An 11,420-nucleotide genomic window follows, 5' to 3' on the forward strand; every position below is an offset into this window, starting at 1 on the left:
GTGACAGTATAACAAGACTTAAAGGACCAGTATTTAGGATAGTGAAGAAATTTCTCTTAAAAACATATTTTTCACGAAGATTCTGGCATTCACCGATGTTTTCTTATTTGAGATTTGTTCCTAGGTAAATCCATGCACACTCAAAAGCATACTTACACACATTTGAGTACTGACATGTTCATGCAAAATAACTTAAAAAATTCAAAACTCTACAGTTGGATTCAAATTATAATAATATTTTTAATAATTTGTAATAATTATTTTAATTATTGTACAAAGCATTGTGGTCTTATAAAATAGATAAACACTATACTAACAGTTAAACACTGAACAAGTTATATCTCATGCATCTTTTTTGTGTTATTTTATATCCACTACTGATGCTACTAAATATAATAGCTCGATTGGCGTTCACTTCAGGCGTCACTACCTCCACTTCAGAACTATTAAAAAAAAAAAAATGTTATGTTTGTAGTTATAGTAGTTATACTTTATTTTGGTTTAAAAATAATGGACTTAACAATAAATGAATAACAATATGGCATTAAATTTAAGGGAGAAACAAAAAAATACTGTCACAAAACATGTAAGCTGAAGCTTATTATAGCTACTCAGTGGAACTTAACTCTTTCACTACTAGCTTTACAAAAATAAAGTTCCAAACGTTTCATACAAAATAACAATCATACCTCAGTTTTATATGTGTTTACCACCTTATTTTTAAACATTTTCTTTAATTTGCAAAGTGAGCTATATGTTTGTAATTCCTTGTTTTAAACAAACCTATTCCCCTGAATACATACTCTCTCTAAATTCAAACAACCTCTGAATACAGTTAGGAAGCAAATGATTTAATGCTTTGCATATTATCTTTGCACTTTTAACATCAACTAGATCACAAACTTTTAAACATATAAGTTAACAAATTGGTTGGTTTGTATTCATCCGATTGATTAACAATTGTTATAGCTCTGTTCTGTAGCATGAACATGTAATTAGTAGTGGTTTTGGTACGTGTTTCACCATACCGCCACACAGTAGGTAATGTATGGAACTATGGAAGAACATACATTTTCATACACTCTTTCTATTTCACCACCATTTATCATTATTTTTACTTGATTATCGATTTGCCTCTTTAGACTTTCATTTGACCATTCTTGACTTAATTCTCTCTCTTGAGCTTCTGTGTGTGCACACGGCCCTGCAGTCTCATGCCCTTTCATGGGGATTGGCAGGGTGATTGGGATCAACTGGCACACGCCTTCAACTTACGAGGAAATGGGATTCATCATTATAAGGAAACAGCTATGGAGTTTAAGAACTTTAACTTGACGTGAACTGACACTAATTCCTGTCAGGATTTAAATTTCTTCATTTAACATTTACATTTCAACTCCTCTCAGTCTTCAGAGCTTCCACTGATACTTCATTGAGCCTGCACATTTGCACACAACACAACTACAGCAAGCATACATAAAATTTCTGAAAATCTCTTCTTCTTCATGCTGAAAATCCAACATGCTGCATTTCACACCTTTAACTACCCCTTCATCCTAACAAACTCTGTACAACTGAGCTGTTGAGCTGTTTTGTTTACTGGTACCAAAGTAAGAGTAACAGTGTTTTCCACTCCTCTCTGTGCTCACAGCAGATCATACAGTAATACGTTCTTGCAGCCACTGAACCAGAGAGTTGTGCCAGTGAAAGCCAGCAATTCCGCAGCACATTTGACAGTATCTGAAGCTGAGAACTGGGATTTCTACAAACAGCAGTTGGCAAACCATTGGTGACAGACTTGGAGTCACCGACCATCAGAGGCACAGAGAACTAACTTTCTGTTGAAGCAAATGAAAAGAAAGAACAATCAGAAATGCCTCTGGAAGTGAAGGCAGTGCACAGACTTTAAACATTTTTATGTTTCTTAATGAACCATTTGCATAAAAGTCACAAAAGAACTGACAAATTTGGGGGCATTGGGCACTGAAGAGAATAAAAGGGAAAATAAAGGAAGCGTTTAGGGAGTCAATGAAAGTCTGCCGTGAGACCACAGTCTCTCTGGAAGATGAGCTGAACTTAGTTTGTGCTGACTGTGTGCATTTGTGTCTATCTGATATTTATTCAGATTTTTTTGTAAGACAGAAAAACTAAATGCTAGGGCTGGGCGATTAATCAAATTTTATTTTCAAAACAAAGATAACAAAAATCAAGATAAAAGGATTATTGTGCCGCATTTCGTTTTGCAATGATGCTCTTGTTTTGGCTTGGGTCCCTTTCCTTTACAGCAGTGCACTTTCACCCTATTCGACGGGTCAGAGAAAGCTGCTCCCTCCCTTGCTTCCCGCTGGCTGGCCCTCGCCAGGCATATATCCTCCATGGCGATTCACTATCACTGGCTCTAGGTCGGCTTGGAAAAGCCTACAACACCCCTGACCCAGACCTCGCCACTCCCCGGGGCTGTGGACTCAATATGCCCTCTCTCCCTGCTGGGAGGGATGACGCTCCCTGCTCCCAGCGTGACTGTCAACCACGGACCTCGTCTTGTTTACCATGCTTTGTTGGTGTGACTTTTTTGCGATGTCATCCCCATTCATATCTATACAACCAAGGCGTTTGTGATAACATTGTTTAATTGCAGCCCAGTCGCCAGGAAAAAATGTTGGCACTGGACATTTCTGCAAACCAGGGATACTTTGGCAACGTTTTTACATTCGGTCAGAGCAAGTGACACAGTTTAAATAGTGAAAAGAGACACACCGGGCAGGTAGGAGGGGAGATGGATGGGTCCAACAAACAAGACTTTCATCCAGGAGACCGCTGTTTGTGTCTCGTGAGTCACGTTACAACCAGCTGTTCGTTCGTGTCCCGTGTTCACGATGTTCAGTGTCATTTTCACTGTACAAACGTAGTAGTTTTAAGCCCAACCATGTCTTCCCTAAACCTAACTTTAGTGGTTTTGTTGTGTTGTTACGGTTGTTACGTTACATTATGTTGTTATATTATTATTTTATATTCCAAACCATGATGTTTTTTTCCACCCTTAACCAAGTAGTTTTGTTGCCTAAACCTAACCAATCGTTTCACAACGTTAACCAAGTGGCATTGCTTTTCTGCAAGTGTGATACAAGGCTGATATGAAACATATTTATGAGACATATTTTTGGTTCAGAAACATTGATATTCAACGTATCCGTGGTATGCAGAAACGTTCTGGAGACTGGGTTGTAAATTGAGCACAAACTTATTTACAAGCCTCTTAATTTTGGTCTCAAAGTGCACCAGTTTGAATCACTTAACGTTAAAATATAGCCTACATCATTTTCTTTCTAAATGCGTGATGTTTACAAAGTCAATGAGTAATTGTGTTAAATAATCATGATCTTAATATTGTCTAAAATAATCATGACTATTGCCATAATTGAGTAGCTCTATAAAACGCAATGAAATGAGCCAAAAATCATTCACGTGTCTTTACTTAGGGTTTATGTGGGTTAATGCGGTTAACCATCAATGTGTACTCATTGTGTATGCAAATACACGTGTGTACATAGAAGACCAAATGAGTGCTATTTATGCTCTTTGAAGGAACAAATGGATGCATACTCTGTTTCATCTCGATAAACAAAAGACAAGTAACATATGCAGCTAACAGGCTTTCCTCAATGCCATCTGTCTGGATATTGAATGGTAATATGGCAACCCGGAACTCACAATAAGCACGATGTTGTATTTTGTGGGTGAATGTACAGTATGTATGTGTGTGTGTGTGTGTGTTTGTTTGTTTGAGATGTCAAATTAATGGATGCAAAAGTATTCCATGTGCATTATCCCGACTGAGGAGCCTAAACACAGTTCATTTTAATCATTGCGTTAAAACACTTTTTGTTCACATGTATCTGCATGCATGTGTGTACGCGCTTGGTTTCGTTGTGAGAGTCAGATATCAGTGTAAGATCAACTAACAGTTGTCTTGATTAAAGCCAGCTGCTTCTCTTCATTAAGCAAAATCCCATACAAGCTGTGTCGAACACACACGTGCACACGCAATCTGCACACATGCATGCACACACACACCTACAATCAATCCAGAGTCTTTTGAACAAAGTGCTGGCCGATTTCCTGATATTTATTTTCCGTCTCTGTAATATTTATATCAACAAAATGACTCATCCAACTTGTAGAAGCAAATAATATTCAAGCTCAGGCAACTACATTATTATGTTCTCATTTCTGACACACATCCATAACCATCATGTACACAAATGTTTTAATAACTAAAGTAATTTAAGTATGTTTGCAAATTGTTTATTAAAATTGGTCTTTTTCTTGTATTGTATTTTGTAAGTTGTAAGATTTGTAGGCAAGTTGTATTTTGTAAGTAAATAATGTATTACAAATTATTGACTTCTACAGTGCGTTGCTTTAAAATTAGTGCAGTTAAAACTAAATTACCATGGTGACTGCAATATAACTGTTCTGGCAGCAAATTGAGGGACACAATTACACATACAAAACAAACAAAACCATTTATGATTAGCTAAAATTAGGAAAGTGACTGTATTGTAAATGTTATACCTAAAACATTTTGAAGGTTGCTTGCTAAATGACTTTCCTATGCTATAAAAGTCACAAACTGCATAGGGAACCTGCTCATTTGTTTTGCACCAGGAAGTCCACAAACACAACAGCTCTGCTAAAATGGCACGATATATATAAGAGTAGGAACATATCTTTAGATCTGGCATGACAGGGATAGGAAATAATTAGAGAAGACAAAAAAGAACAATAATTGAACCTTTCAATTCAAGTTGGCAAAGCAGTGACTAATGCTGCAGTTGACCTGGGTGATATTTATTTGCACATACAGACAAGCTTGTCACTTACTGTAAGTAAGTATTAATTCCCTTGAGATGTATCTTCATCTGAACCATAACCACTCCATACCTAAAGGCCCACACACACCAAGCTGAAATCAAAGAACTAGCGCCCATGAAGGCCAACTGTTGCATCGCCTCAAGTCACGTTCATCATTCAAAAAGGGAACCTGGAAGACCGAGGACTGCGGATATATAAGCTGTGTTTATGATACGCACATGAAACAAAGTGGCGTTTGCTGTCCATTTTCACACCACTCACTCACCACTTAGCTTCATTCCAGACGGCCATGACGTTGTGAAAATATCCGTGTATTGGAATGATCAGATGAGATGAAGATGAAAAATGAGAAGAGACTTCTGTGTTTGTCCTCTTGACTTTACTCATTTACTTGCTTTCCTCACTTCCGTTTCTCTTCTTGTGCACTGATTAGTTTAAACTGAACAGCCAATTCAACATGCTGAATGGGCTGAAAAAGCCTCTGACACGGGCTGACTAAAGCCGGCGGTGCGGGACACACCGCAAATACTAGGCCGACTGACACTCACCGACAGCCCCAAACTGTCCAGTAGCTGACCGTCGACTTGGTGTGTCAGGGCCTTAACTCCAACCCTCAACCTCAAAAACCAAATGATTAATCTAAGATGGAGGGGGGGATAGATGTTTTGCCCTCAAATGGAAGGTGTGTACCCAAGATGTGACTGAAAAGATTTATGTCCCCACAATGTGACTGTGTGAACAGATTTATGTCCCCACAATGCGGGTAATACAACTAGGCACACACACACACACTAAACTCCAACACTGCTGAAGTTCAGCAGCACTTGTGGAGTGAGCCACAAACGCAGACTAGAACAAGTGATCTTAGATCCTGATATGTAATGCTTCCAGCCTCACACACACACACACACACACACACACACACCCGTCCCTCGAAGAATCATGTCAGAAGCTCTCTCTCTCTCTCTCTCTCTCTCGCGGTGTTAAACTGTGCCTCCACTCAAACTAAATCCCCGGAGTGAGAGTGAAAATAAGAGCTAGAAAGTAAGAGAGCAAGAGGGAGCGAGGGAGAGGAAGCGAGACAGACAGAGAGAATGAGATGGGATTACAGGGATAATGCGAGCAGATGGAGGGAGGTCGAGGCTCCAGCAGGACTCTCCACTCCAAACGGATTAAAAGACTTCAACAGAGCCACCGACAACCGAACGGATGCTGCGTTCCTCACGCTTCAGACACCGAGCTGAGCCGGGGTCTTCTCCCCCCCCTGTCCTCCGCTAAGCCCGGAAATGAAAACTTGCCGCCTTTTTCTGCGTGACGCAGTAAACAGTTCGGTCGTGGAAATGCATTTCAATCCACTGCCCCACTCTTCCATTCCTAGAAAACACATAAAAGGTTAGGCTTTTTGGCTAAACCCATCCATTTAGGAACCATTTATGCTGATCCTCCTCTTTAAACTTTGTATTAGCACGCACCCTGTTACAGCACAACACATCACATTACAGATATAGATGCACCCAAGACACATTGAAGATTCAATCATCCAGACCAGCACTGGTCAGAAAGGGATTTGGCCACATCAGCAACAATATGTCATGTGTCTCTAATCTCCAAAGCCATTTTACACTTATATAAATAACATAGAACTCATCTGTATTGTGTCTGGTACTGGATTATATATTGAAATGCACTGTCTACGCACTAAACATTCACTCCATAAGAATACAGATGACACTCCTGTCACTGCCTCTCATACATAGTATTTACATCTTTTTAAAACGGACAATGTTTTGTTTTTCGTTCCTCCTCCACCAATATCCTGACAATTTATTCTTGACAAGAATGTTATTATTCAAGCTGTCTCCCGTGTGTTTGATTCCTGATAATTTGAAAGAAAAACTATAATAACGCAGTCCGTCATAAAAAGATGAAACTAGTTTAACTTTTGACAGAGTGCAGGGGGAAAAAAACATCATCCGCTGACATATTTCATCAGCTGGTGAGATTTGTTCTACTTGCTTGAAATTGAAAAAAATAAAAAGTTTGGAGACCTGCCTACAAAAAGGCATCTTGGGTAAATTTGGATGCCAAAAAAGGTCCCAACTGAGTTCCTCCTTAAAATCAAACGGCAGCTGAACGTTATGCTCTATATTAAGGAACCCCTCAGAGGACGCTGTAATTCTGCAACAGTAAAGTGTCACATTCAACATTGAAAACATAGTTCTTCCATCAATATTAATGAGTTTCTGTGACAAATAGCCAACATTGTTACTGGGGAGTGTAAATTAGCATTGTGTGCCAAGAGATGGCTCAGCTTAATTCCTGCATCAGGATAGTTCACATTACTGAGACCAATAGGTCACATTGATTAGGTCATTCCCCCAGACAAATGCTCTTAACGGGTCTTAATGGAACAAGCTGCGGATCTGTTCCACCAGCAGGTTATGCAGACAGACACAAAGATACAGAGATTGATCTATAGATAGAACCAAATGCAAACTCAGTCATATTGTTTTTGCACTCTATATTCTAGTCTCCAGTGTTCAGTGTCACAGTCAATTAGCCCAGCACCTCATCCTCCTCACACATCCATTTATGTATGTGAATCTGGCTGCATGTTACCTCACTCTGTCTCTCTGCTTTATCCGCAGGTGATAATTAACCTGTTGGTTACGATGGCCGTTACGCGCCACGCTCCTATACAGTACCCAGACATCCCTGGCAGCATCTGTTGCTGCTGGCAGCAGACACACTCACGCTGCCCTGATTTTATCTGAGCACATGAATCATCATCAGCACTGATGAATGTCACTCAGTTTAACCTCCTCTGTAAACACCAGGCACTCTGACACTGCTTAGTCCTGATCTTCCACTGTGGTTGCAGCGAGTATTGGAACTGGGTTGTGCGTGGATGTGAGGCCGCCTCGGAATACTGATGTTGTAAGCTGAGGTAGCCAGGTTCCCCTGGTGGTTAGCACTCACTTACCACAGCAACCGGATTCCTGGTTACTCACACCTCAAACACCTCCAACACCAACCCTGACCTCAGGATGCTGCACACAGTGATTCAGTCATCAAGACCAGCACTGGTCAGAAAGGGAATTGGCAACATCAGCAACAATATGTCATGTGTCTCTAATCTCCAAATACATTATTCCATTTTACACTTATATAAATAACATATAACTCATCCGTATGGGATCTGGTACTAGATTACACATTAAAATGCACTGTCTACGCACTAAACATTCACTTCATAAGAATACAGATGACAATCCTGTCATTGCATCTCATACATAGTATTTACATATTTTTAAAACGGACAATAAAACCTTGTTTTGTTTTCCGTTCCTTCTCCACCAATATCCTGACAATTTATTCTTGACAGGAATGTTATTATTCAAGCTGCACTTACCACACCAACATGATTCCCAGTTTCCTCAAACACCTCCAACACCAACCCTGACACCAGGATGTTGCACACAGTGGCTGACCTCTGACCCTGCTCCAAATAGTGAAGTTTCATATACAATGTCCCATTGGGCCAAATTAATAAAGTCTAAGTAACACCTGTATGTGGTTACTTCCTCTTCTTTATTACCAAACATATACTGTATATTGTCCAGTGGATTGCAATCTAGGGAAAATTAAAGTTCTGGGGAAGAAAATTCACATCACAGTCTCATCAGAACTGATGTGAATCAAGTTGAGGCTCTTTGTAAAGGCACTCTCCATCTCCGTGCGTATTTACGCACACAATTCTGACCCTGCTCCAAATAGTGAAGTTTCAAATACAATGTCCCAATGGGCCAAATTAATAAAGTCTAAGTAACACCTGTATATGTGGTTACTTCCTCTTCTTTATTACCAAACTTATACTGTATCTTGTCCAGTGGATTCCAATCTAGGGATCATAGGAAAATAAAAGTTCTGGGAAATAAATAGCAACCCAATCTCATCAGAACTGATGTGAATCAAGTTTAGGCTCTTTGTAAAGGCACACTCTCTCTCCGTGCGTATTTACGCACACAACATAATGTGACAAATTCAACCAAAATGACACAAAATGTGACAAATTATATTTGTGTATCGCTCAACGTGCCTCACAGGACAAGAAATGTGCGCACAAATCGTCATGTTCAATACTCTCTCACTTTCTCTCCAGCTCTCTTTCACACACTCTACCACACACACACACACACACACAAACACACTCTACCAAACACACACACACACACACACACACACACACACACACACACACACACACACACACAAACACACTCTCACACACACACACACACACTCACTCATGTGTGTTCAGGTATTCGCTCACCTCTCTTGTCCTGAACTTTGACGCTGATCTCCACCAGCGGCTCTGTCTCCCGGTCCAGTCTACGTGATATGACTATATCCCCGGTGTCCCGGCTCACGCTGACCGGAGAGCTCTCCACATCAGGCTCCACCAGCTCAAACACAGAGGACTGAAACCTCACCGGGTTCAGGTTCATCACCACCGAACCGAGCCCTGCGTCCTCCGACACGTTGATGAACACCGGGCTGTCTGACTCCATCACCGACCGGCTGGACCTTCTCCCTTGTACTTTAACTTTCCGTTTTTTCCCGGGCCATTGCCGTGGATTGATCTCCACGGACACGCTCCTGCTCGTGCGAGGTGGCCACCCGCGGTCCCGCGCGAACACCTCAAACTTAATGGGTTCATCCAGACCGAGGATGGAGTCCACTAAAAGAATGTCTCCGGTTTTGGGTACTGCGTAAAAACTCCCGTTTCTGGGCAAAACGAAGTAGATGAGCTGCGCGTTCTTACCGCTGTCATCGTCCCGCGCGGTCACCGTGTACACCGGCGTGCGCAGCGCGGTGGCATCATCCAGACTCAGCTTCACATCCACATCTCCTGGGAAGGTGGGCTGGTGGTCGTTGGTGTCCAGGACGTCCACTTTAATGGACGCAACCGGAGACTCCTTTTGCACTTCCCCGCAACACAGACCCAGACTCAGCGCGTACTCAGCCCGCTCCTCCCGGTCCAGAACCCCAGAAGTCTTCAATAAAACATGTCCCCGTTTGTGGTGCGCAAAGACGCGGAAATTCTCGTTCCCGTCTCCGAGGAGTTTAAAGTGCGCTGCTGCTGCAAATTCCTCGGTACCACCACCACCGCACAGCCTCTGCGAGTTGAGCCGCTTTAACGGGACGCTCAGCCCGTTGACCCGGGAGCCCGGAGACGAGTTCTCAAACACATGCCCGTGAAAGAACGGCACCTGCACCGGCTGCTCCACGGTCCTGGTCTTGTTCCCGTGTGCGCACCAAACCAAAAAAGGTATAAAAATAAACGCTACCCAAATCATCATGACTGGATGTCTCATTTTGGCTCCACTGCAACTAAAGCGCGCAGAAATCCATGAGTGCGCTCGTTCCCTTTTCTCCTATTTCCCTTTATGATCCAAAACTTCCATTAAAATTGGAATTGCAGATATTTGGTTTGGCACCATACTTCTTCATCTCGACGCAGTAGCAGAACTTTTGTCTCTCGGTGTGTTTGTGTTGTGCGTCCTCCTCCTCTCCAGCTCTCTCTCCTCTGTCTGCCGTCTCACCAGCAGCGCTGTCTGTGTGTCTGTGTGTGTGTGTGTGTGTGTGTGTGCGCGTCCTAGGAAAAAAAAAACGCGCTTCTTACAGCTCGAGTGCGCGCTTTACCTCCGTTCACTTCCTCGCTCTATTTTTTTTTTTAGGCTACAGTTAGGACATCTACAGTTAGGAAATCAGAGATATGTTGTCCAAAAATGTAACATGAGGAATGATTGAGCCATTATCTTGACTTCATTTTCATCATCTGTGCCAGGAGATTATGTATTCGGTTGTGTATGTGTGTGTGTGTGTGTGTTTGTAGATGTGCTTGCATGTGTGTGCATCTATGTGTCTGTCTTTCTATCTATCTATGGCTAATCTCACTTCATACTGCTGGACCCATCATCATCATCAACATCATCATCATCATATTTTTAAAGGATGCACCGATACCAATACTGGATCGGATATCAGGCAAATATTCACTCAAATAGCTGGATCAGATATCTGTGACAATGTAGCCGATATAAATTCAATTCTATGTTTCTACATTAGAGACTGGGATTTTTAGTTGCTATTTAAGTTTTGACCAATTTATTGTTGTTTCCGACCGACCTCACACGGGGATCACACTTAATCGGTCTTTGCGTTGGTGCAAACTGTGCGCAGCCACACACACAGAGCTGAGAATGAATCAGACCTCTCTATTATAAGGGAATCAGTCAGATGTGCGTGTGAGACGTTGGTTTACCACACAGAACCGACTGTTTTTACGCATGCATGCATTGCCAAAGCAAAGCATCCAGCGCAATGCATCTGTAACAGAGTGAGTGGTGCAGCGGTAACGGATTCTCTTATCGGAAACCAACTTCTCAGCAAAAAGAGCTGCGAGTCGAATAAACTCACGGGCACGCGCGCGCGCAAACACCCACACTGCCTTAGCCAACAGCGCGCAACTGTCTGTGTGT

At 41.8% G+C, this 11,420-nt stretch overlaps 1 protein-coding gene across 1 annotated transcript in view; it reads right to left on the reverse strand.

Moving 5' to 3' along the window:
* Positions 1-10,510, reverse strand: part of si:ch211-186j3.6 (neural-cadherin) — a 338,768-nt gene extending 328,258 nt beyond the window's left edge. The window contains exon 1 of the mRNA XM_037746583.1: positions 9,209-10,510. Within this exon, the coding sequence (XP_037602511.1) occupies positions 9,209-10,253 (1,045 nt within the window). The 5' untranslated portion in view covers positions 10,254-10,510. The remainder of the gene's footprint in view (positions 1-9,208) is intronic.
* Positions 10,511-11,420: the final 910 nt, after the last annotated feature.

This window comes from Sebastes umbrosus, chromosome 2 (genome assembly GCF_015220745.1).
Source record: "Sebastes umbrosus isolate fSebUmb1 chromosome 2, fSebUmb1.pri, whole genome shotgun sequence".
In the NCBI taxonomy this organism is placed as follows: domain Eukaryota; kingdom Metazoa; phylum Chordata; class Actinopteri; order Perciformes; family Sebastidae; genus Sebastes; species Sebastes umbrosus.